Consider the following 27,755-nt stretch of genomic DNA (forward strand, 5'->3'; position numbering starts at 1 on the left):
GTGGTTATTTGGTGACTATGGGATGTAGGGGAGCCCTCTGGCTATCACTGTCTTTCCGTCTCAGGTTGCATGGACCACATTCTTGACACCATCTCTCGATTGCTTTCCTCATGCCAGCCCAGTAGAATCGCTCACGTAGCAGGACTTCCAACTTCTTCCTGCTCCACCGTGGTATGCCTCTAAGACCATTGGCGCATCCCGCTTCAGGACAACCACCTGCCAGACCTGTTTGTGTGTCCGGGAGTTGATGCTTCTCTGACACAGCTTTCACTCGTAGATGAACAGCTTGCCCTTCTCCTTCCACAACTGTTGGGTTTCCTGTGGAGCATCTGGACCAGGGTGCGAGTCAGCTTGTGTCAGCAACTCCTTTACTAGGTGGACAGCTTGGTCGCTATCCTGCGTCTCTGCCCATCCATGGTGGGGCAATGGCTTAAACGTGGCCTCTCTGTCGGCGGAGAGCTTGTCCCTCACACAATGGGAGCACTGAGTCACCCTGTGATGATGGAAAGCCGGTAGCTCTATCTCGTCCAGCTCTTCCGGGTCTTCTCCCCCATCTGGCAAGTCAGGCATCCTGGACAGCGCATCAACAGTAGCGTTTTTTATGCCCCGCCCGATATTTGATGGTAAACTCGTAGTTGGACAGCGGGCCATCCATCGCTGCTCCAGCGCACCTAGCTTCGCCTTTTCAAGGTGGGTCAGTGGATTATTGTCTGTGAAAATAGTAAACTTCACTGAAGCCAGGTAGTGTTTGAAGCGCTCCGTTACAGCCCAGACTATAGCTAGAAACTCCAACTTAAAGGAACTACAGTTGTCGGGGTTCCTTTCCGTGGGACGGAGCTTCCTGCTGGCATAGGCAATCACACTCTCTCTCTGCCTTGCTGTAACTGGGACAGCAGCGCTCCCAATCCCACGTTGGCCATAGTCTGAGTAGGCCAGGACTTTGTCTCCCATAAGAGCCACCTTCAGCCGAGTGAAGGATTCTTCTTCTTTTTTACCCCACTTGAACAGAGGATTCGTGTTCTTGGCCTTCTTGGACTGGCCCACTAAGAGGTCCTGCATGGGTGCCGCTATCTTGGTGAAACCCTTGATGAACCTCCTGTAATAGCCTACCAGCCCGAGGAACTGCCGCACTGCCTTGATAGTGGAGGGTCTTGGCCAGTCCTTGATCACGGTGACTTTTTCAGGGTCTGGTGCTACACCTTCGGCGCTTACCACATGGCCTAGGTACTGCACCTTGGGCTTCAACAGGTGGCACTTGGACGGCTTTGCTTTCAGCCCAAAACCGGATAAGGCCTCTAACACCTCGGCCAGGTGCTCCAGGTGGTCTTCATAGGTCTTTGAGTAGACGATTACGTCGTCCAGGTGCAGCAGAACGGTTTCGAAGTTTTTGTGTCCTAGGCAGCACTCCATTAACCGCTGGAATGTTCCCGGGGCATTGCAGAGCCTGAATGGCATGCAGTTGAACTCGCAGAGGCCCCTTGGTGTCGTAAACACTGTCTTCTCTTTGTCCGCCTCTGCCACGGAAACCTGCCAATGCCCACTGGTGAGATCTAAAGTGGAGAAATAGTTAGCGGATCTCAGTGCAACTAATGATTCCTCAATTCTGGGTAATGGATAGGCATCCTTATGTGTAATGCGGTTAATCTGCCTATAATCAACACACATCCTCGTTGTACCATCTTTCTTTCTAGCTAAGGACTAATGGAGCTGTCCAGGGGCTACAACTATCTCTGATCACCGCAGCCTCCTTCAACTCCCATAACATTCCCTTGGCACATTGATAGTGAGCTGGGGGTACAGGGTGGTACCTCTTTAATGGACGGATGATCTCCTGTGGGGATGATATGATGTTGGACCCCTTTTACCTGCCCAAAGTCTAGTGGGTGTTTGCTAAAGACTCGCTCATATTCTTGGACCACCCGGTACACCCCATGCTTTTGGTGCGAAGGGGTGGAGTCAGTGCCTACTTGTAGCTTCTGACACCAATCCTCCATCTGCCCCTTGGAGCCATTGTCCTCCGCCTGTTCGGGCAGAGGCAAGGGTTCCACTGCCTTTATTGCGTTGTTACTGACAGTGAACAGCTTAGCAAGGGTGGCATAGCGAGGTAAATGGACCTCTTTCTCCCCACAATTCAGGATGCGTATCGGTACTCTCCCCTTTGGGACATCGACTACCCCCCTGGCCGTCAAGATGGTGGGCCTACTATCAGAGTACACGGGTTCTACCAGGGCCTGATAATCTTAACCCCTGAGACCTATTGCTGCCCGACACCATATTAACATATCACTCCTAGGGGGTATTGCAATGGGGAATGGATCACTCACTCTGACACTGCCGACTTCTCCACCAGGCAACTCTACTTGTTGTCTCTGCATCAGTGCTTTGATCTCCTTCTGCAGAACTCGCTTCTGACTAGAACTGGCAGTCTCTGCGACCTGTTGCAACAAAGCAATAATTTCCCCAAGACAATTCTCTATCACTTTGGTGACTAAGGTTATCATAGGATGACTTTCTCGGTGATCAATATCTACAATAATCAACCCTTGTGATGGCAATTCTACTTGGCCAACCTTTTATTGTCACCTCTTTATACCCCACCTGAGGCGAGGGCTGACCATTGCCGGCAAAGATGTTAAAGTGTTCATCTGGACTGCAGGTAATGTCTCAATCAGCCCAGTACCGTTTAAAAAGAATATATGGCATCGTTGTCACCTGGGAACCGGTGTCCAGAAGTGCATTCATCGGGATGCCATCAAGCACGACAGGACGGACCGGTCGTCCTCCCACATACTTGTCTCGCCAGCTTTGTGGGTCTGGTCGTCTTACTCCTGGGGGTTGAAACTCTGTCCCAGGGGTTGCTAGTTTAAATCGCTGAATCTTGCGATGTGCCCCGCTTTTTGACAGCGCGGCAGATGAGTTGTCCGTTCTGGTCGTAGCGATCGCTGTCTCTCCCTCTGGTCAGTGGAATTCTTCTCTGCCGTCGCCACGGGACATAATCTGGACTGTAAGCCAGCTGGATCCTTTCCTTTGGAGACACTTGCATGGCCTGCATGGTTTTGGTTAGTGTAGCCACACTTTTGGTCAGCTCCTGGACCTGAAGGCGTAGTTCTGCAGAGGGGTCATTATCTAGGGCCGGAGGGGTGCAGTGCCACTTGGGGTTGATTCTCACAGCACCCGGATGGCCCGGTCTTTAAATTGTGCAAAGTCTAGATCAGGGTTTTGCAGAGCCATAATGCGCAGCTGTATCCGGTGAGCATTAGACAGGAGCCCCTCAAACTGTTCGGTTGGCAATCTGTCCTCATCTCGCACTTTCGGGGTCTACCTGTTTAATGGCCCGCAGTGCCTCCTGCAGGTTTAGAGCATAGTCCCGTACACTGTCCGGCACCCTTTGTTTGCACCGGTAGAACTTGATTTTAATCTCCGCTGCTGTGTGGGTGTCAAAGGTATCCTTCAGCCTGGCCAGAATTGCTTAACAGTTCTTTTTTCCCTGCCGGCCAGGACTTCACCTCCCTCTGGGCCGCACCGATTAGCTGGCCTATAAGGATGCTGACAGAGCGGCAACGAAGGAACGACACCTTTAAAAGGCTCTAGTATGCTGCTCAGCCGCCGGGTGTTTGGTGGGGCCAGGAGACCTGCAGTCTCCTGCCCTCCGGATTTAGCTGCCGGGACTTCAGTACCCGAGCAACCCCGACTCCGGTGTCTGGTTTCTGGCGCTTTTCTCTGGGGCGAGCTTGGTCACAGCTCCCTTCCCCAGGTTATCCCTCGTCTTCCACTCGCTCTCCTCCATCTCCAACTGACTTTCCTCTGTCTCCAACTGACTTTCCTCTGTCTCCAACTGACTTTCCTCTGTCTCCAACTGACTCTCCTCTGTCTCCAACTGACTCTCTCCTCTGTCTCCAACTGACTCTCTCCTCTGTCTCCAACTGACTCTCTCCTCTGTCTCCAACTGACTCTCTCCTCTGTCTCCAACTGACTCTCTCCTCTGTCTCCAACTGACTCCCCTAACCCCCTCCTCCGGGCCCCAATTTAAAGGGGAAGCTCCCCTGAAACTGGGTTAGAGCTCCCCCTTCTCATCTGGAGCCAGGAAAAGTGTTGGATGCTGGTGTTGCCTGATAAGGGGACCCCTTCTTGCTTCCAGGCATGGTATCACCCCCTGTGAGGGAGGCAATGCCAATGTGGCAACCAGACTCCTGGGTTGCCACACGAACAATGTTTTCCTGCCCATTTTTGGGATTTTGTGTGAAATTCTGTAAAATTTCCTTTTTTTTCCTCTGTTTTTTTTTTGTTCCAATACACACAAATATATATATGTGTGTGTGTGTGTGTGTGTGTGTGTGTGTGTGTATATATATATATATATATATATATATATACAGTACAGACCAAAAGTTTGGACACACCTTCTCATTTAAAGATTTTTCTGTATTTTCATGACTATGAAAATTGTACATTCACACTGAAGGCATCAAAACTATGAATTATCACGTGGAATTATATACTTAACAAAAAAGTGTGAAGCAACTGAAAATATGTCTTATATTCTAGGTTCTTCAAAGTAGCCACCTTTTGCTTTGACTGCTTTGCACACTCTTGGCATTCTCTTGATGAGCTTCAAGAGGTAGTCACCGGAAATGGTCTTCCAACAATCTTGAAGGAGTTCCCAGAGATGCTTAGCACTTGTTGGCCCTTTTGCCTTCACTCTGCGGTCCAGCTCACCCCAAACCATCTCGATTGGGTTCAGGTTTGGTGACTGTGGAGGCCAGGTCATCTGGCGTAGCACGCCATCACTCTCCTTCTTGGTCAAATAGCCCTTACACAGCCTGGAGGTGTGTTTGGGATCATTATCCTGTTGAAAAATAAATGATGGTCCAACTAAACGCAAACCGGATGGAATAGCATGCTGCTGCAAGATGCTGTGGTAGCCATGCTGGTTCAGTATGCCTTAAATTTTGAATAAATCCCCAACAGTGTCACCAGCAAAGCACCCCCACACCATCACACCTCCTCCCCCATGCTTCACGGTGGGAACCAGGCATGTAGAGTCCATCCGTTCACCTTTTCTGCGTCGCACAAAGACACGGTGGTTGGAACCAAAGATCTCAAATTTGGACTCATCAGACCAAAGCACAGATTTCCACTGGTCTAATGTCCATTCCTTGTGTTCTTTAGCCCAAACAAGTCTCTTCCGCTTGTTGCCTGTCCTTAGCAGTGGTTTCCTAGCAGCTATTTTACCATGAAGGCCTGCTGCACAAAGTCTCCTCTTAACAGTTGTTGAAGAGATGTGTCTGCTGCTAGAACTCTGTGTGGCATTGACCTGGTCTCTAATCTGAGCTGCTGTTAACCTGCGATTTCTGAGGCTGGTGACTCGGATAAACTTATCCTCAGAAGCAGACGTGACTCTTGGTCGGTCCTCATGTGAGCCAGTTTCTTTGTAGCGCTTGATGGTTTTTGCAACTGCACTTGGGGACACATTCAAAGTTTGCCCAATTTTTCGGACTGACCGACCTTAATTTCTTAAAGTAATGATGGCCACTCGTTTTTCTTTACTTAGAATTTGTATTATGGCAAGAAAAAAGCAGCTAACAGTCTATTCAGTAGGACTATCAGCTGTGTATCCACCTGACTTCTGCACAACACAACTGATGGTCCCAACCCCATTTATAAGGCAAGAAATCCCACTTATTAAACCTGACAGGGCACACCTGTGAAGTGAAAACCATTTCCGGTGACTACCTCTTGAAGCTCATCAAGAGAATGCCAAGAGTGTGCAAAGCAGTCATCAAAGCAAAAGGTGGCTACTTTGAAGAACCTAGAATATAAGACATATTTTCAGTTGTTTCACACTTTTTGTTAAGTATATAATTCCACATGTGTTAATTCATAGTTTTGATGCCTTCAGTGTGAATGTACAATATTCCAAGTCATGAAAATACAGAAAAATCTTTAAATGAGGTGTGTCAAAACTTTTGGTCTGTACTGTGTATATGTATATATATATATATATATATATATATTATAATTTTTTTATGTATACATACATATATATAATACAGGTTTATTATTGCTGTAATCGTACTGATTAGGTCATTTTTCAACACGATGAAATGTGTAAAAAACACAAACAAACAAAAAAAACAAAAAACCTCTAACAGATAGAATTGCTCTTTTTTTCACCATTTCACCCCACTAGGATTTTTTTTCTTCCCATTTTTCAGTACATTATATGGTTAAATTTAATGGCGTCATTCAAAAGATACAACTTATCCCGCAAAAAAACAAGCCTACTTATGAAGGGTTGAAATAAATTAAACTAGGATAAACATCTTTTTAATCAATTTTACCAGTGGACCAGTTGTCATTGTTTTTGGCCAATATGTGCAATGGAATCAGTAGCCCAAGTGGGCGATTCATTAAGACTGGCGTAGTGCCCACCAGTGTTAATGAAGCGATCTTTGGAATACAATCACAAAATTTATTAAATGCTGTGCGCCACTTAATGAATTAGGTGTGTCTGTTACTCAGCGTGCACCGCTGCCATAAATGTATGCCAGTCGGGGACTAGTTCAGGAGTAAGTTACACTACTTTAGTGGCTTAATTTATGATGAATTTGGCAGGTGGGCATCACATTGCCCCAGCCATGTGCCGCCCATGCTATTCCCAGTTGGCCGGGTCTGGCGTATAAATGCCAAAAGTCACAATATTTGTGCAAACTGTAACACTAGTGGGTTTAGAACCAACTCAGCCACTGGCTGGACTTACCCTGGAGGGGCGTTACTAAGTGGCTACCTGGTCTCCAGCACCTCTGATGGTGAGGATAGGCTTGAGCTACAGGATAGCCACTAGGTGCTATTCCAGGGCTGCGTCTGGACTTGCGGCAGCTTACCCACGGGTCATAGGAGGTATGTGAGGTATGTGAGGTACAGAGAGGCGAGACAGAAATGTAGTCAGATGGTCCGGGGTCGGGGCAGGCAGCACAGTTTCAGGATAAGTAGCTGAGGTCAGGAGCAGAGAGAACATGCAGGATGAGAAGACAAGCCAGGTCAGTAACGGGATGGATAAACAACAAAACACCTTGACTGGGAACTAGATGCTAAAAGCAAACTGGAACCTAAGCCCCGGCAAAGGTGTGAAGAGCAGTGCTGCCTGATATAGCACCTGCTGGTTGGTGATTGGCTGGGGAATCGAAACCCTGCAGGACACAGCAGGGTTAAGGTCCCCCCTAAAACCATTTGGGATATCAGGGATATGCAGCAGAGATGGAAGTTCTGCATTAGGAGTCAGTGCTGGCATAAACACCTTAATGAATCGCCCCCAAAGTGTTTCCATCGTCTTGCACAAGGCTGACTAATATATATATTTTTTACAGCTGGTACAGCAGAAGTATAAACAGGAGTAAAGCCGAGCAGCTTCTTAAAGTGGAAGTAAGTATTAATTGGTATTGTAATAGCTAAAGGGTTTTCCAATTTCAGCAAAGTGAACTCCATACGATGACAGACATGTAAAATGACAAAGCCCGTTGGTACTCGCCACCCACTGATTGCTCCCCGCCATTGTTCAGGTCTTGCTATTTTGGCTGCAGGGATGTCATAATGTCATCAGCGTGCCACACCGCTGCAGCCAATCACGGCTTAGAGGCTCAGACAATGTAGACGTAGCGAGTCACTGAGCTCAGTGAAGTACCAGATGGCTTTATTATTATATAGTCCACTTTTCACTGAAAGTGGAAAGCTCCTTTAATAGTTCTGTCACTAAGAATCACTAGAAATAATCTCACTGTTCAAGTGTAAACCCTTAAATATCTATAATATTTATATCAATAAAATTCTATTGTTGTGATATAATTACATTTTTTATATGCACATATTTCACCTTACTTAATTCCATTTTACAACTTTTGTGTGTTATAATGAAGAGAGAGTAATGGAATAATAAAGATTTAAGAAAAAAATGCATGCTATTTTGTAGGCTTTGATTACTTGCTAATCCTAATCACTGGAGGTTTAATTGCTTGTTTGTAATTATTTTGAACTCGTGGCATGGGAAATCATCTTAAAGGGGTTGTCTTGGAAGAGAAAAAAAAATAAAGGAAATGTCATTATAAATAAATACATTTAATTAGCAAATCAAAATCATTTTGTCTAGGGAGGTAATTGTTGTAGAATGAAAATGGCCACTGCCTTGTTACACTAATGGATACCTATCCTAGAATGTTAGGGCCAGTGCCTGTGAGGATGTGCAGTAGGAAGCTCCTCTCCGTGCATGTGTAGGTAGATGTGCTCTCAGTGGATATCCCAATCTAATACTGGAGATATCAGAGGTGCTGAGGTAAGGAGAGGCTGCTCACACTGCTGTCCACCCTTTGTTTCTGATCTAATACTGGAGATACCAGGGGTTCTGAGATAGGACGAGGCTGCTGACCATCCTGTGTATCTGATCTAATACTGGAAATACCAGGGATGCTGAGGTAAGAAAAGGCTGCTCACACTGCTGTCCACCCTGTGTTTCTGATCTAACACTGGGGATGCCAGGGGTTCTGAGATAGGACGAGGCTGCTCACACTGCTGTCCATCTTGTGTATCTTATCTAATACTGGAAATACCAGGGATGTTGAGGTAAGAAGAGGCCACTCACACTGCTGTCCACCATGTCTTTCTGAATTACATTACATAGTATAGGTTATCTCCAGGTCACAGCTGTGGAGCTTCCTACTGGACATACTCAGTGGCACTTGACCTAAGACAGGTTTCTTGCAGTGTAACAAATTGACGGCCATTTATATGTTTATAACAATTACCTCCCTAAACAAAACCATTGTGATTTGCTGATAATGTTATTTAGTCATTTATTTATAATGGCATTTCCTTTTGGTATTTATTTTTTTCTATTTCTTGAGAACTTCTTTAATATTTACTGACTTGATGACCATCTTGTGGCTATAAATAAGTTTCAGTCTGAGCCACAGATAAGACAAGGCATCTGTTTTTACTTTAAGGAAATGGTCTTAAATACTCAAAGTAACAAACAGAGCAGGTTCTCACTCTCCCTTGATCCATAGCCATCTACCTGTCTCTGCTTAGGTATTGGGGTTTTGGCTGCAGGGGTGACGTCACATTAACAGCTCTCGTAACCACTGGAGCCAGTCACTGAGCTCACTGACTGTGCATATGTAGATGTTATTTTAGGTAAAGTCATAGCTGAAAGTGATGGCACCCTTGAAATCGTTCCAGAAAATGAAGTATTGCTCCTAAAAAATGATTTCATTTACACATGTTTTGTTATACACATGTTTATTTCCTTTGTGTATATTGGAACAACACAAAAAAACTCACAAAAAAAGGCAAATTGGTCATAATTTCACATAAAACCCCAAAAATGGGCCAGACAAAATTGTTGGCACCTTTCCAAAATTATGGGCAAACAACTTTGTTTTGAGCATGTGATGCTCATTTAAACTCACCTGTGGCAACTAACAGATGTGGGCAATATGAAAATCACACCTGAAACCAGATAAAAAGGGGAGAAGTTGACTCAATCTTTCCATTGTGTGTCTGTGTGTGCCACACTAAGCACGGAGAAAAGAAAGAGGAGAAGAGAACTGTCTGAGGACTTGACAACTAAAATTCTTGAACAATATCAACAATCTCAAGGTTACAAATCCATCTCCAGAGATCTTGATGTTCCTCTGTCCACTGTATGCAACATAATCAAGAAGTTTACAACCCATGGCACTGTAAGTAATCTCCCTGGACATGGACGGCAGAGAAAAATTGATGAAAGGTTGCAATGCAGGATTGGCCGGATGGTGGATAAGCATCCCCAATCAAGTTTCAAAGAAAGTTAAGATGTCCTGCAGGCTCAGGGTTCATCAGTGTCAGTTCAAACTATCTGTCGACATTTGAATGAAATGAAACGCTATGACAGGAGACCCAGGAGGACTTCACTGCTGACACACACATAAAAAGACTAGTTTGCCAAAATGTACGTGAGTAAGCCAAATCCTTCTGAGAAAGCGTCTTGTAGACAGATGAGACCAAGATAGAGATTTTTGGTACAGCACATCATTCTACTGATTACCGAGAAAGGAATGAGACAAAGAAAAGAACACACTACGTACAGTCAAATATGGTGGAGGATCAAATGTTTTGGGGTTGTTTTGCTGCCTCTGGCACTAGGTGCCTTGACTGTGTGCAAGGCATCATGAAATCTGAAGATTACCAAAGGACTTTGGGTCGCAATGTAGTGCCTAGTGTCAGAAAGCCGGGTTTGCATCATAGGTCATAGGTCTTCCAACAGGACAATGACCCCAAACATATTTCAAGAAGCACCCAGAATTGGATGGAGACAAAGCGCTGGAGAGTTTTCAAGTGGCTAGCAACGAGTTCAGATCTAAATCCCATTGAACACCTGTGGAGAGATCTTAAAATTGCTGTTGGGAGAAGGCGCCTTCAAATATGAGACCTGAAGCAGTTTGCCAAAGAAGAGTTGTCTTAAATTCCAGTTGAGAGGTGTAAGAAGCTTGTTGATGGTTATAGGAAGCGACTGATTGCTGTTATTTAGACCAAAGGGTGTGCAATTAAATATTAATTTGAAGGTGTCAACAATTTTGTCCGGCCCATTTTTGGGGTTGTGTGTGAAATCATGTCCAATTTTCCTTTTTCCTCTTTTTTGTTGTTGTTGCAACACACACAAAGGAAATAAACATGTGTAATTGCAATAACTTACTGGGAGAAATACTTCATTTTCTAGAACTATTTCGAGGGTGCCAAAACTTTCGGCCATGACTGTAAGAGCATTTGGGGTCCACTTTCCTTAAAGTGGAAAACTCCTTTAATATGTTATAGTTAATTCTTTAAATTGGATATTTTTTTCCCCAAAAGATGTTAATTCTTTCCATCTCCTTTGCTGTAGTTAATGAAATAGGGATCTAGAATGTCCTCATCCTCAATATATATTAAAAATCTTTCCTGTTAATTTCTATTTATTCCTATTGCAACAGTAAATGAAGGCAACTCGTGAAAATGCAATGTAAGGGGATGGATAACCCTTAAAAACTGCATGATATGCAAAAGTTTTAGATAGTTATGTACTAAATGCTGTAAAGTAAGAATGCTTTAAAAAATTTTAAGTGTTACTTATTTTTTATCAATTAATATAATGCAAAGTGAAAGAGCAAAATCTAAATCAATATTTAACGTGATAACCCTTTGCCTTTAAAACAGCATCAATTCTTCTAGGTATGCACTTGTGCTGGAGGAACTTGGCAGGGAGGTTGTTACAAACGTCTTGGAGAACTTACCACAGATCTTGTGTGGATGTAGGCTTGCGCAATCCTTTCTCTTCATGTAATCCCATCACTTGGTGATGTTGAGATCAGGGCTCTGTGGGGGCCATATCATCACTTCCAGGACTCCTTTATTTTATTTACACTGAAAATAATTCTTACTGACATTGGCTGTATGTTCGGGATCATTGTTCTGTTGCAGAATAATTTTTGCATGATGATGCAGAATTGCATTACGGACAAAATTCACAAAGTTGACAAAATTCCCAACTCCATTTGCTGAAATGCCGCCCCAAACTTGCAAGGAGACTCCACCATACTACACTGTTGCCTACAAACACTCAATATTGCACCACTGTCCAGCACTTCGACGACGAACTGCCTTCTGTCACAGCCAAATTTTTTCAATTTTGACTCATTAGTCTAGACGCCTGCTTTTTTTTTTTTCCTGGATCCCAGTTCCCATGTTTTCATGTGTGGTTTTGCTTGGCCTTATTTACAAATATAATTTTTGGCTACACTTTTTCCATCAAAACCACTTATTGCCAGACTTCTTTGAACAATAGATCGGTGTAATGGGTCCCACTGGATGCTGCCAGTTCTGAGCTGATGGCACTGCTGGACATCTTCCGATTTTCAAGGGAAGTACGTTTTCTTGGCCGACCGTTGCTTTTACTGACCTCAGCAAGGCAAAGGATGGTCACACCAAATATTGATATGATTTTATTTGGATCTCTCTTTTGTTGAATTCACTTTGCATTTTGTTAATTGATAAAACTCATCTATTAATTCTATTTTTGGAAGCATTCTTACTTTGCAGTGTTTTGTCCACACCTGTCTGGCGCTCACACATTATATATCAACTCACTGCTCTGACTCTATATGAGACAAACCCTTTAGGAGTAGAAAAAAACAAAATGAGTGGGTCCTACCTGTATATTGATGGAGCGCTAACCAAAATGTGTGAAACATATATGTCATGTACACACTTCTCAGAACATGACGAGGGCAGTGACTTCAAGCGTTAATTTATCTCCCCTTACTCAATCTTGCACTCAACTTCTGTTATAGGCTACAGTGAGCGTAAATCACATCCCAATACAGTCCACACACCCCGGATACGGGGTCCACACGCTTCCACCACTCATCCAACACACGGAGTGATGAGTCTCTGAAATATATATTACTGTGCAACAGTCAAAAGGTCACAAGCTCTCTGAAAGGCTATGTATTCTTTAAAGTATAAAGAATCAATCTTATTAAAGTTTTAAGCTTTAGTATAAAAGGAATAGTTCTTACAAGAAAATGTATAATAATTTAAAAATAAAGCAACACACAAATAAGCCAAACAGTTATAAAATAAAAATGGAGAAATAACAAATACCTAAATTTTTCTGTCTAAAAGTTGTTCTTCTGTTTCCTTGAGGGTAGATGAGGTTTATGGATCACATCCAGCTAAAGCTGACCCCCACATGTGAACCCCTTTCCATTATGGTAAATAGGAAATGTCCAGTTTGGCCACATAGGATCATTTGCCCAAGCTTTGAAGTTTGGACTCTCCAGATCGAGGTGTCAGGAATGACACCCCCCTTGGTTCTAAGTTCTAAGATGTTATTGCCTCTGTGTAGTGTCAATCATGTGAATGGCAGACTTAATCTAATGTTACCTGACTGAGGTTATAATTTCTGTAACAATATACAATTCAAAAGGGGAAAAGAAACGTACAAAAGATCAGTTGCACTTCCTAATTTAAACAATATAAATCTTTACTATATAACCAATACAAAAGCCTAAACAAAACTAATAACAAATATTTCAAAATGTGCAAATTGACGAGAGAAACTGAATATGATTTTGTCTTACTAATGGCACATAATTTACTGTAAATTTTTATTTGCTCGTTACTACATGTAACCTTTGATGGTTTTTCCTGCCATACACTTTATCTTCTACATTCTCCTTTTCTCTTTCAATATACAGTCATGGCCGAAAGTGTTGGCACCCTTGAAATTGTTCCAGAAATTGAAATATTCCTCCCACAACATTATTGCAATTACACATGTTTTGTTATACACATGTTTATTTCCTTTGTGTGCATTGGAACAAGACAAAAAAACAGGAAAAAAAGGCAAATTGGACATAATTTAACACAACCCCAATAATGGGCTGGAGAAAATTTTTGGCACCCTGAACTTAATATTTAATTGTATACCCTTTGGAATAAATAACAGCAATCAGTCGCTTCCTACAACCATCAACAAGCTTCTTACACCTCTCAACTGGAAGTTTGGACCATTCTTCTTTTGCGAACTGCTCCAGGTCTCTCATATTTGAAGGGTGACTTCTCTTCTTCGCTTTGTTTCCTTCTATTTTTGGGTGCTTCTTGAAGTATGTTTGGGGTCATTGTCCTGCTGGAAGACCCATGACCTCGGACGCAAACCCAGCTTTCTGACACTGGCACTACATTGCAACCCAAAATCCTTTGGTAATCTTCAGATTTCATGATGCCTTGCACACAGTCAAGGCACCCAGTGGCAGAGGCAGCAAAGCAAGCCCAAAACATTCTTGAAGCTCCACGATATTTGACTGTAGATACGGTGTTCTTTTCTTTGTAGGCCTCATTCCATTTTTGATAAACAGGAGAATGATGTGCTTTGCCAAGAAGCTCTATCTTGGTCATCTGTCCACATGATGCTTTCCCAGAAGGATTTTTGGCTTACTCACGTACATTTTGGCAAACTGCAGTCTAGCTTTTTAATGTGTGTGTCAGCAGTGGGTTCCACCTGGGTCTCTTGCCATAGCATTTCATTTCATTCAAATGTCGACGGATAGTTTGCGCTGACACTGATTCACCCTGAACCTGCAAGACAACTTGAATTTCTCTGGAACTTGATTGGGGCTGCTTATCCACCATCCGGACTATCCTGTGTTGCAACCTTTCATCAATTTTTCTCTGCCATCCATGTCCAGAGAGATTAGCTACAGTGCCATGGATTGTAAACTTCTTGATTATGTTGTGCAACGTGAACAAAGAAACATCAAGATTTATGGAGATTTACTTGTAACCTTGAGATTGTTGATATTGTTCAACAGTTTTGGTTCTCAAGTCCTCAGACAGTTCTCTTCTCCTCTTTCTGTTCTCCATGCTTAGTGAGGCACACACAGACACACAATGCAAAGATTTAGTCAACTTCTTCCTTTTCAAGTGTGATTGTCATATTGCCCATACCTGTTACTTGCCACAGGTACGTTTGAACGAGCATCACATGCTTGAAACAAAGTTGTTTGCTCACATCTTTGGAAAGGTGCCAACAATTTTGTCCAGCCCATTTTTGGGGTTTTGTGTTAAATTATGTCTAATTTTCCTTTTTTCCTCAGTTTTTTGTGTTGTTCCAATACACACAAAGAAAATAAACATGTGTATAACAAAACGTGTAAATGCAATCATTTTTTTAGCAGAAATACTTAATTTTCTGGAACAATATCAAGGGTGCCAACACTTTCAGTCAAGAGTGTAATTGTTCCTTTACAAAAAATGTGTACATTGCGCCAGAACCTGTTTTCTGGGACAAAATCTGACACTGAGATTCAACCTATATGACCATTATGATAGTCAAGGGAGCCATGCAATTAGGCCACTGCCCCACTATCAGAATTTGGTCAGTATTTTTTCTCAGGAGTGGGAGCCAAAACCAGGAGTGGGTGATAAATGCAGAATCGGTGACTTGTTTCTATTATACCTTTTCTCTGATTGTTCTTCACCTGGTTTTGTCTCACCCTCCTGATAAAAAATACTGACAAAATACTGATAATGGGGCCATGGCCTAATATTACATATCACAATCTAAACTAAAGCAGGGGTGCACAAACTGCGGCCCACGGTAGTCTTGTGAGCGGCCTTTAACCATCTGCATAGTGTCTGGTCTCATAGATTTTCCATGTCTTGGAGAAGACAAGTGGTTTGCATCACCGTAGAGATGGGTAATTATGAATGGTGTGCTGTGTGGTCATTTCTGGGTGGCCGGCCACAATTTGGCAAAATGGGTGAGTGCTGACTCCTATGGCACAGAAAAGAGTAGATGAGGTGAAGAAGTGGTCATGCATAAGTGCTGATATATTCATTGTAGTTCATGTGACTTGGGAAACACTCGAATGTTTCATCATCTCGGATAAACTACATTGTAGAAAGCTGAATCTTTTCTGGGCTGTAATCCCATGAGAGGGGTACCTGTACCTTCCTGATTGGTGGGAGCCCTATAAGATATTTGTGGCACAGTCTTTAAATATGCACCAAAAGTCTCAGAAGGTAATACTTAGGTAATATTGCAGCCCATGGGGTTGGTTCGATCTGACAATGTGGCCCTTGGACCCCAAATGTTTGTGTACCCCTGTATTAAAGTGATGTCAATTAATATTCAGTATCGAAAAAGCTGCAATTATTATGTGAATCCAAAATGAGCCTATCCCCCCTGGTAACTATGTACATGGTACTTTATTGCACAATGTCCCTCATTACTTTTTATATCTTTTGATACCGCAATATTAATACGTTATCTGTACCTGTTTTGCATGTTTGCATTATTGAATAATACTTGACAACACTTCGTGGCACTGTCTATATTTACCTTTTTTTAGCTATCTATTATATGTACATGGCGGTCATACTGATCATGTATCCAGGTGGCAGATTTTGACCTAAGAAATAAATTGTAGCACATTATTGAAAGCTTTTATTTTTTTTGTCTATTCTTTTGTGTTTATTTTATAACAAAGATTCATATTGTTAAAATGTATTAATTGCGGCCAATCGTTTGTTCGGGTCTTTCCTCCTTTCTACCCCTTTAGTCGGTCTCATTTGTTAACAGCGACGTCCTGCTTCATGAAAGGTAGATGTATAATTCTAATGCGTTGCGAGTCGTGCCCAATATGGTTCAGAACCCAATCTAACAGAACCAAGTCAGGAAATGTATGAATTTATTACATTGAGGCACAAAAGGAGATGTAAAAAGAAAGCACAGTACAACCCTACCAACCTTGTGTGGCACAATTTTACAGTGAGCTTGTAGAGATAGATGGCCTCTGCAGGCATCCCCATGAACGCAGGCATCCTAAGCAATCTCTTTTACTTAGGACAACGCGCAAAAGAAGTAAGGAAAAAAACTAACTCCTATCTAGGCTGGTCCTGTTGGCATCGCTGGGATTCTCAGAGCGGGTCAATGTTTATTGAAAGATCTATATGTAAGACGTTTTTACCTCTGGACCGAGATCTTTGAACGGATGATGATTTTGTCGTGTTTTACAGGATAAAGAAGGTGGCTTCATTGTTAGAAATTCCAGTCAAGCTGGCCTTTATACCGTGTCACTATACACAAAATATGGAGGGTACGTAAATGCCATTGTTCACATAATACAACTAGAGAATTTTACGAAGTACATTGTGTAAATTCCGCAAGTAATCGGCCAACGTTATGATATCCGTATTAGATCAATGTTGGTCAACATGTCTTGTAAAGTCACAGTCCAATCGGCCAATCGGTGTCATAAAAGAATTGGTGCATCCTACATAAAATCCATGGCATAAAAAGTTGTTGGCATTTATAATATGCGTTATAAAATTTCTCTCCTTAGGGACGGTTCCTCATCTATCCGTCATTATCACATTAAAGAGACGGGGGCGTTCCCCAAGCAGTTTTACCTGGCAGAGAAGCACGTCTTCAGCTCTATTCCAGAAATGATTGAGTATCACAAGCACAATGCAGCAGGTAAACGACCAAAATTCAGTGTGAGAATAAAGCCGGTACTACTCTACAAACTCCAGTCCTCCACACCATGACTGCAGAGACCGGTGGTGCACAACTTCAGATATCCCGGTGGTTCCCAGTGCCAAGAAATGGTACCCGGTAGATGTTCATAAAACGTATTGCTGTCCTTATTCATTTCTTCATTGCAGGACATGACACAGAGAACAAGCACACATAGGTTGATCGTGCTATATCCTGCAATAAAGCACTGTAATAAGTTTTATCATAAGTGTTAATTGTGAAAATCACCAGTGTTTAGCTGTACAAGAAATGAAGAGTATAGGGAACAGTCTTAAAGATGGACTTTCACTATTTTCTGTTGTCATCAGGTTTAGTCACTAGATTACGTCACCATGTATTACAAAAAGATAAGCCGGCACCCACAACAGCTGGATTCAGCTATGGTAGGTAATGTTATAATAAATATAAATATATAACTATTCCATTTTACTATTTTTTGGTTTTGTTTTTATACATTTGAAAGCTTCACGTGTCTGGACATAGTGAGGCACAGTTATAAAAGGAGTCATTTTGCAAACAGATTTTGGTTGCCAAAAACTACACAACAAATTGGACAGATTGTACAGTATATGAATGTACTACGTGCCCAAATTCTGTCTAATATCTTACAAGACCTTGTCTGTGACATAAATGTTAGTGCAGTTTGCAGCCTTCCCAAGCCTAATGGCCACATAAATGATAAGATTAAAAATGTCTGAACCCACTGATTTCGGTTGGATCGCGCAAACTTCTGATGTGCATGGGGGTCCCGGCTCTCCCCCGACATATGATGTTGGGGGAGATGATGATCAGGAAGTCTAAATTCAAACACCCAACCCTTTCTACAGATAAATTAGTGCCACAATGTGACAGTCTGACGTAAGGGAGAGGGGCCTAAAACTGGAACTAGGACCTAATCCATCCTGACCCAGGTGTAATCTTGATGGTAGAGAGGCCTGGGTCTCGTACCTTACCTTACTATGCTCTTGTTAAACCCTAATCTATTCCCTCCCCCACCCCATGAGGCATGGGACATAAATGTAAGGGAAACAAGACACAATGACAGACAGGGAAAACTGAAAACCACTATCACACAAAAACACTCACCAAAAATAGGGAGAAAGATAGGGAAAGGGAGGAATAAACAAACTAAATATGAATAAGGACAAGGCCATAAACACGCACAAAACTACTGCACACAGAACACTCCAGCAACTACTCCCAACTCCAATACTACACAGCTCAGCACTTTCAGAAAGAAGATTCGTTCACTAGCCAGGAAGAAACAGCCAGAGGCAGTATATATAGGGAGAGAAAATGATAAAGCAGTTGCAGCTGAGAACAACCACGTATGGTCTCAGCCAGCATGAAAAGCGTCCTTAACCCTTTCACGCTAATGGAAAGGAAATCCATTTAAAATAGGACAAGAATAGCACAGTCTCTAAAGAGGATCTGCAAAACATTACCCTTTTAACTCCAGGTCTCCCAGAGGAACGTGACACCCTTGTGGCAATTAGCTGCAGCCAGATAAGTGTAGAAGTGGCTTAGGCCACATTCAAATGTTCAGTATTTCACATCAGTATTTATAAGCCAAAACCAGGAGTGGAACAATCAGAGGAAAAGTATAATAGAAACACGTCACCACTTCTGTATTTATCACCCTCTCCTGGTTTTGGCTTACAAATACTGATGTAAAATACTGACCAAATACTGAACGTGAACGTGTGACTGTGACCTTACTCTGCTTTCCCAATAGAGAATACATGAAGGCTTGGCTTCCCTAATATTTGATTGTATGGGGTGATCGGGAGAAGCATCTGTCATCCAATTAGCATTGTTACTTCCTACAGACTATAAAGCTGGGGCTACACAGAGACTTTGATCGTGACACAGCGTGCAGCCAAAGTTTGCTAAGTGTCGAGGTGTCGCTACTTCATCGCAGCCTAATAAAAGTGAACGGGGTCACATTATGACCCTGAGGGTACTGCAGCCACAAGAGGCAAGTCACAAAAAATCTGACATGGTTGGACCTTTTTTGACTTGCTTGTCATGATCATGGTACCCTCGAAGTCGCAATACAACCCCATTCACTTGTATTGCCCTGCAATGTAGTAATGACACCTAGCAAATTTTGGCCACACGGGAAGTGTCGCGACCAAAGTCCCTGTGTATCCCCAGCCCAAGTTCTACAGTCAAGATGACAGACAAGAGCAGGAATATCTTCTTTGATTTTCCCACATGTCACCTCTAACTTGCTTTTTTAAAGAAGATAATGTGGACTAATTAGGATTTTGGGAATGACTTTATGTTCTGGAGTTACTGTCAAAATAATCTTGCTTGCTTATCATTGCTTATCATTGCCTTAAATATCAGTTTTATCAATTACAAGATTTATTGCTGTTAATTCATTTTAATACGTTAATGACACTCACATCTGATCTACATATTTTCAGATAAGTGGGAAATAAACCCTTCTGACCTTACATTCATGAAGGAGCTTGGAAGTGGACTGTTTGGTGTGGTACGTCTTGGGAAATGGCGAGCGCAGTACAAAGTAGCCATCAAAGCCATTCGTGAGGGGGCCATGTCCGAAGAGGATTTCATAGAGGAAGCTAAAGTTATGATGTATGTAATCTGCAATTATTACTTTGTAATAATAGGTAGAGACCCAATAAAATCTGATATATGTAATGTGAAACCTTGCAGGTTTTTACAGAATTAGTTAAACTGGAAGCATGTGAAGTATATTTGCTTTTTTAGGTAATGTTCACATACAGCAGCAGATTTGTTGCAGAAACTTTCTCTGCTATGCATCCGAATGGGACAGTTGTAGAAATTTCTGACCACCTTTGCCACATGTGAACTTACTCTTCTCAGACTCTCAAAAGATTTAATAAAGGTTTTAACATTTTGCAGAAATGGAAAAAAAAAATATTTTGCAGAAAAAGGAAAACACTACTTCAACATCTGTGCACATATGGGAAAAAAATTGCAAGTGACTTTACAAAAATCACAAAAAAAATAGTATTTTTTTCTCATGGTTTCAAGATTACTTGCAATTCCTTTAAACATTGTCGTGTACAAGTAGCAATAATGAATGGAAAAATAGTGGAAAATAAATGTCTCACTGGAGCCTTATAGTGTTACATAGGAACTTAATAACGTGCATGTGAAAATTTAATGAATTACAAAACCAGAAAAAAAGAGAAAATTTCCAGTTATTTTAAAGGGTTTTTCCACATATAAGATTAATATATTGGTCATTAATGTGTAATTGGCGAGTCCGACCCCCCGTGCGCTATGATGGATTTATAGTTATGAATGATCTGTTTCGTGGGACTACGGTCCAATGTCCACGTCAGTGATGCCTCTTGCTTAGCCAGGATGCAGCGTCACATCACAGTGATGACATTGCTGCAGCTCTGAAAAATCAAAGGGACACCGGAACGAAAGAGATTCGCGGGCCTCCCTTCTAGCCACCTGGTCTTACTGACCTGGACGCTGGACCACAGTCTCAAGAATCGATCCTCTCATCTCTATCTGTAGTGAAATGCTGCTCTCTTGTCGTCTAAGGATCTGGAAAGTGTATACAACTTGACGTAGTCCTCTTCCTCTCTGAATAGGCAATTTGCATATTTAATTTCCCAGAGGAGCATTGCATGGCAAATAAGCCTCCTTACACTGGTATGGAGCCTCTCACCTAGCCAAGTCAGATCTCATACTTTGCACTGATGAGGGGAAACACCCCAAAACACTGTGTCTGCAAATTGATATTCTGATTTAACTTTTATCCTAAGTCATATTGCAAGACTCGTTAAAGGGTCGATAGTGAATTATAGGATCGCTGCTTCCAACAGGTGGTGCTTCATCTATGAAGAGGCAATTCGCATATACAACCTCGTGTTCAAATTGGACAGACACACAAAAAATGACATGCATTTCTATGGCAACAACAGATGTGGAATTTCAGCTGTATGTTTTACACCATGTTATTCTGCACGCTGGACCTTAGTCAAATTTGTGGTCAAATTTGCAAATAGAGATGAGCAAGCCCAAACTGCAAAGTTCGGGGTTTGTACCGGACACTAACCTAGTGTCCAGGGTAGAATTCCGAGCGCTAACTTATTCCGGAAGTCCGTTTTAGTGTTCGGAGTTCGGATGCTCAGAGAGAGAGAGAGAGAGAGAATATCTTTTACAGCACCAAAGTTTGGGTCACCATTGACTTTTATGGGGTTTGGGTTCAAGTTCTGATAGAGTTCTGGTATTCGAACTGAAGTTTGGACTAAAGTTCGGTCGAACACTAACATTAACGGGTCTGCTCATCCCTATGTGCAAACTATCATAACATTCGTCTCCATACTGATGACTTGTATATGACTCTTTCATTACACAGCCTGGGCCTATAGAAACACTGCACTTACAACGTCTGTTTTTTTTTTTAATAATATAGGTAATTTATAGCTGACTGAAATGCACCAAATATAATATTTCATGCTTTTTATTTCTCTAGGAAACTGGCACACCCAAAGCTGGTCCAGCTGTACGGTGTATGCACAGAGAAGAGGCCGATTTACATAGTGACAGAGTTCATGGAGCACGGCTGCCTGTTAAATTACCTCCGCCAAAAACATGGACAGTTTAATCCGGACATTCTGCTCAGCATGTGTCAGGATGTGTGCGAGGCCATGAACTTTCTGGAAAGTAACAGTTTCATCCACCGTGACCTGGTAATCCTATAGTAATAGTGAAATATAAGTGTAGAGAATGTGTGTTACATAAGGGTGTGATACTGCGCTCCTGAATGATGGACGTCACGCAGGTATTGTGCACCTGTCCTAATTCACAAAATTAGTGCACCATACATGTCAGTCGTGCACTTTCGCCTGGAGGTATTAGTAGTGGTGAAGTCACCGGCCCCATTCACCTCCCAATGTGAAGTGACTGGAACTGAACTATCTATTTAACTTAAAGTGAAGCTCCAACTTTTCAGACCATAGATCAAAATACATTTTTCTTGATGATGGGCAAAAGTCTCCAGATTTTACAAAATGTCTGTGATTATTTCTATTATTTGTAATTCTAGATGTAGTCAGTTCAAGATTTGTGCTCAGTCCCCACTAGTTTAATACCGATCCTTGTACGTGGTTAGAACCTCCCAAAGACCTGTGTCCGATGTGTTGTTTGGCTAATATGAGCAATCAAAACTGCAATATTTTTTGCTGATTTGGCTATTAAAGAGCGAACTTGTCCCCATACCATGTTGCCATTACATAGAGCAGCATTGTATGATGACAGATCCACTTTAAAATAACATATAAAATGTATTAGTTTACAAATGTTGCAAATAAAGTAAAGAAATGTTGCACAATATGATATGGTTTGCATATCATGAAACAAGGCAGAGTTTTACAAAATGAGACTACTCCAGTTATTAGAAAAAGAAAATCTAATGTTGGCATAAAACGATAGAACATGAAGAATAGATACCAATTACTTTCTTCATCATAAAATAATGTAGGATTTTCAACCTTTCGACTTGCCCAATTTAGGCTGCAGGAGTGTTCTGGGTGAACCTGTATATCGTAAGAAAGTATGGGGGATATTTAATATTTCAGGTTTTATTGGAGCACTCTTACAGATAAAAGGAGTAATCGCAATAATAAATTATGTTAAGGAAATAGTTTTTCATGCCATTCTCTTATATATGTTGACAATCATGGACAGCTCTTCCTTTCTTTAGAACAGTTGAAAAAACCTCTTTGGTGATGGCCAGCATATAACTGTTCTCCGATTTCACAGCACTGCCCAATTTATGTCCAGTTGGCCATATAAGGAATCTATATGTAACAACCCTAAAAAAAATTGATAAATAGAAATATTCTGTTGTGAGATACATTGTCATAATCGAGCCTTTCCCACCTCACGTAAATGGAATCTGGTAGTAGGATTTCACCCTCCAAACTATTTATATGCACGTGTACCACTTTCTAAGACAAGTCCAGCAATACCTTTATATGGCCAGTCCGTTCCTTCCTTATTGAGATTTTAACGTTTGAAGAGATATGCAAATGAGACAAGCGCTTTTGGCACGCGGAAGGTATTCCCAAGCCTTTGACACATCAGCTCAATCACACAGCATAGAGGCTGTCAGTCACACAAGAGGAGGCGGTGCTGGGCGGGAATAGAGCTGGAGTGACAGAGGCCTAACACTCTGTTCTGAGAGACGGTTGCAAACCACCTTCTATGCGAAGAAATCGCAGTAGCCCCTTGTGTGTCCATATGAAATGTAATTTTCTGAGTGTCCCTAATTAAAATAATATTAGGCCTGGTGCCATTTATAATGTAAAAATGGTCCCAGTGCCCCTCTATAAAGTAATAATGCACAAGTTCCACCTTATTAGGTATTAAGGGTTTGAGCAACGCTTACAAAAGTAATATTGTCCGGTCAATGACTTTTAAAAGGTAATAATGTACCATGTGACCCTTATCATGCAATATTTTCCTAAGTTCTCCTTATAAAGTAATAATGCCTTCTGCATACAGCCGTGAGCCACCCATCAGCCATGAGCTTCCCAACAAGGAGCTCTCGAGCCACTGGTTGGTGATTCTGGACCCCTAATCTATTTATTCTGGCTGATTACATGTGCAACTGGAGAAAGTGGAGATGAACCCGCTCTGCCAATAGTAAAGGATGCAGTGGAAAAACCGTGGAGGTATCAATGCTGTTTTTATTTGTCTGTCAACGTTTTGAAGCACATCTGCTTCTTCATCAGGGCAAACCACATGGACCTGACGAAGAAGCAGGTGTGCGTTGAAAAGTGTTGACTGACAGATAAAAACTACATTGATATGTTCATGGTTTTTCTACTGCATCCTTTACTATTGTCATCGCGGGTTTATCTCCACTTTCTCCAGTTGCACATGTTATCTCCTTCTGTGGATCTGCAGCAGCTTTTTTTCCAGCTATCACAGGAGTTCTGCCTTTCATAACCCTTGAAGGTGAGCATACGCTTTGCTTTTCCTTTTTAGCGGATAAGACCCTATTGTGGTCATTATCTTTCCTGTTTTCCTGATAATCGTTTTCTGGCTGATTGTCATTCTGCTTTCCCCCACCACTCCACCCGTCATGTAGGTCCCAATGTTAATGACCCCTCACACAAGCCCTCCCTACACTTCTCTTTGGGCCAGTTGTGTGAATGTACTAGAATCATTATATTAATGTGTGTAAACAAGTATATTGAAATAACTAGTGATTGTAAGATCCTTCACATTGACTTCTGACCCTCATTATCCAAACCTGACAATTTCTCCATGTTATTATATTTAGTGCCTATTGCCTGATGTACAGTCCGTTATCATGGCGGTCATAGCATTTATTGGTTTTCTTTGCAGGCTGCCAGAAACTGTTTAGTCAATGATCTGGGAGTAGTAAAGGTATCTGATTTTGGAATGACAAGGTAAGAAGTTACAGTGTGAATTTGCTTAAAAGGGTTATCTAATATGAACTCAATGAAAACCAAAGTTATCCTTTTGATTGCATCTTGCACCAAAAGTGACTGGAAAGTGAGCCGTCCAGTTGATTTTTCATTGCCATCTGTTCAAGTGCTGTCCATTTTTTTTTTCAGGGACAGCACTTGGACCGAAAATACGGTCGTGTGAACAAGCCCTTATTGTCATACCAAATTTTAACTGGTCCATTGGTACCATATTAGTTATACAGTATATTCAATTCTCAATTGTTTTTTTTTATTAAATGTAGGTGCTATTTTGGACTTTTTTTAACGTTTTTTCCCATATTTTTGGAACATTTCACCAAACTTTTTTTTATTAAGTCCTAGGGACTTGAATATACGATCACATGATAAATGGATTCTCATATTGCAGTGCATTGTCATATCAGTGTTATTCAGGTCTTGCTTGGAATACATAGATAAAAGACAAAAACTATCGCACTCCTGATTAATACTTGGTGCACGGGTAGGGTACCAAGCCGAATACAATATATTAGAAAAACCCGGCACTCAAGATTTTAGTGAAAAATTATATAGAGTTTTTAATGAAGTAGGTACAATAAAATTGACAAACGTTTCGGTCCCTCGGGACCTTCATCAGTGTACAAGGCAAGGGTCATGAGGGTGCATAAAATCCACTACGGTTGCTGAACTGAAAACTGTTAATGTATACTTTGGAGTATAAATCAGAGATGGTATGTTCGTGGCAATGGCTGTGGTGTGCTGACCTGTAGAACGCGGTGTCCACCGCTTGTTCAATGGTGACACCGCGTTCTACAGGTCAGCACACCACAGCCATTGCCACGAACATACCATCTCTGATTTATACTCCAAAGTATACATTAACAGTTTTCAGTTCAGCAACCGTAGTGGGTTTTATCCACCCTCATGACCCTTGCCTTGTACACTGATGAAGGTCCCGAGGGACCGAAACGTTTGTCAATTTTATTGTACCTACTTCATTAAAAACACTATATAATTTTTCACTAAAATCTTGAGTGCCGGGTTTTTCTAATATATGGAATACATAGATGGCTGACCTGGGAGCCACCAACATTTGCCATACCACTATTATCCATGGCATCTAAGGGATTAAGTGGGTGTTGCAGCAGGAGCTTAGCTGCCGAATCCGGACCATACGCTCGCTGGCACCTTCCTCTTGGATATACAGTAATTGGCACTTAGGGTTTAAGTGTTACAATATGAAAACTTCCCCTAGTCGCATCTATTTTGACTTTACTTGTTAATTTTGTACACCCTGCGTTGTCAGTGCAATCTGTGGATACAGAATTTTCCTTGGTAGCAGGTTATATGTAAGTCACTGCCAACTTATAAAGAAAACAGAAGCAGAGATGTAATTGCATTTCTTTCTGACTTTCACAACGCCAATCTCTAAGAAGTGTTCACAAGTTTCTGACATTACATAAGAGGATATTGCATATGTGCAATATCCCATGCATATATACCATGCCGTGCATGCTATACATACCGTGCATATATACCATGTGCAGGGCATTACAGTAGTGTAGGTATCCATGGTTATGATCACTCATGTAGTGACAGTTAGTTGTTAGTGGTCCTAACCATGAATACCTAAGCTACAGCAATGCCCTGCACATGGGGTAAGTGACTTAATCAGAACAACTATACTATATTTCTAATTGAAAGTATTTGCTAATATTATTATTATTATACCTACTACATATTTGGATAATATCTTGGAGTTGGGAATACCCCTTCAATAATTACAAAATGACCTATTGTCAAAATAGAGTTTTATGTTAAAGATGCATTTTCAAGTTTGGAAGTTATTCCTTATCCATGGGATAGATGATATCCTCCTGATCGCTTTGGGTCTGACTGCTGGGACCTCCACAATATAATAACTGGGGCTCCGAAGAGCACAGGGTGAATGAAGCGGTGGTCAATCGAGCTCACTGCAGCTCCATTCATAGTGCTCAGCCCTCTGCTGGTCCCAATAAGAATGAATGGGGTAGCAGTGCACTCGATTGACCACAATTCAGAGCGCCTTTTATCAGCATCAGTTGGGATCCCAAAGGTTGCACTCCCAGGGATTAGTAATTTATCTTCTATCCCATGGATAAGGAGATATCTTTGAAACTTGACAATATCTCTTTAAAAGAACCCTTTCATTAAGATCATGTTGATCATGTTACCCTAACCACAGGTGACATGTTTTGCAAAATTTGTATATGGACCACAATGTAGAGAGACCGACCACTAGTCGCCTGACCCAAACTTGACTGCCTCATGGGAAATGTGGGTATCAGGCTTTACTCAGAGGTCCAGTAACTGTAATGGTGGAGGCCGATACAGTGACACCGAATCAGACCATTTAGTAAGTCCTTTTTGGACTGAAGTTTCTCCCCTCCACCCCATGCCAATAAAATGGTTACTGGATGCTCTTCATACTAGTATGACACCTTTGATGGCTCTGTATGCTCCTGCACAAAGTAAAACTTTGAGCAAACTTTTATTTAGCGTCTTGATTGCAGGTAGATACTTCTACATTCAGATGGTTGTAAGGGAATCCCATGAAAGCCCCTGCTACATGTCAAGTGATGACATCACACTGTAGTATGCATCTGTCATCAAACAGTTAAAGGGATGCTGTCAGCACAGAATGACTGTGGAAACCAAGCACAGGCGCTCGGTGCATCGGGGCGCGGACAAACAGTTCAGTGCATCTTCCCGCCTGCTTGTTTTCCATCTGTCCCTGCCATGTGCTTCATTAATTGACAGCTCTGGCTTTACAGGAGACAGCGGAGGTTGGAGATAGATGGAAAACGTAAAGCTGGGAATGTGAACTGAACTGTTTGGCCCCTAGGTGATTCTGCACCGAGCGCCTGTGCTTGTTTTGAACAGTCATTTTGTGCTAACATTGCTTTTCATGTGAATCGTCACTGTCAAAGGACCATTTCTTATCGAGGTATATTTAGTTCAGGCTGTTGCTCCATGGTTAGATAAAGCGGTCATAGTTCTAATCTTCACAGCATCTATGATGTTTTCTTTTTATGTAGATATCTTGTTAAGCTAAATGTCATCTATTTTTGACTACAGGGTCCAACTGTGAGACGATTGTGGTAGCCTAAAAATACATCAGATCGGACAGGAAATGTCTCCTGTGCACTTTTCTCACA

At 41.9% G+C, this 27,755-nt stretch overlaps 1 protein-coding gene across 3 annotated transcripts in view; it reads left to right on the forward strand.

Annotated features, from left to right (window-relative positions):
- The window catches only part of TEC (tec protein tyrosine kinase), a 219,320-nt gene that overhangs the window by 171,619 nt on the left and 19,946 nt on the right, over positions 1-27,755 (forward strand). For all 3 annotated transcript variants that reach the window (XM_073645530.1, XM_073645528.1, XM_073645529.1), the window contains 7 exons: positions 7,368-7,422; positions 16,585-16,664; positions 16,911-17,044; positions 17,413-17,487; positions 19,537-19,708; positions 21,594-21,810; positions 24,476-24,540. In XM_073645530.1, the coding sequence (XP_073501631.1) occupies positions 7,368-7,422; positions 16,585-16,664; positions 16,911-17,044; positions 17,413-17,487; positions 19,537-19,708; positions 21,594-21,810; positions 24,476-24,540 (798 nt within the window). The remainder of the gene's footprint in view (positions 1-7,367; positions 7,423-16,584; positions 16,665-16,910; positions 17,045-17,412; positions 17,488-19,536; positions 19,709-21,593; positions 21,811-24,475; positions 24,541-27,755) is intronic.

Source organism: Phyllobates terribilis, unplaced genomic scaffold (genome assembly GCF_046119375.1).
Source record: "Phyllobates terribilis strain yellow unplaced genomic scaffold, ASM4611937v1 Scaffold_1__5_contigs__length_1240528914, whole genome shotgun sequence".
In the NCBI taxonomy this organism is placed as follows: Eukaryota; Metazoa; Chordata; class Amphibia; order Anura; family Dendrobatidae; genus Phyllobates; species Phyllobates terribilis.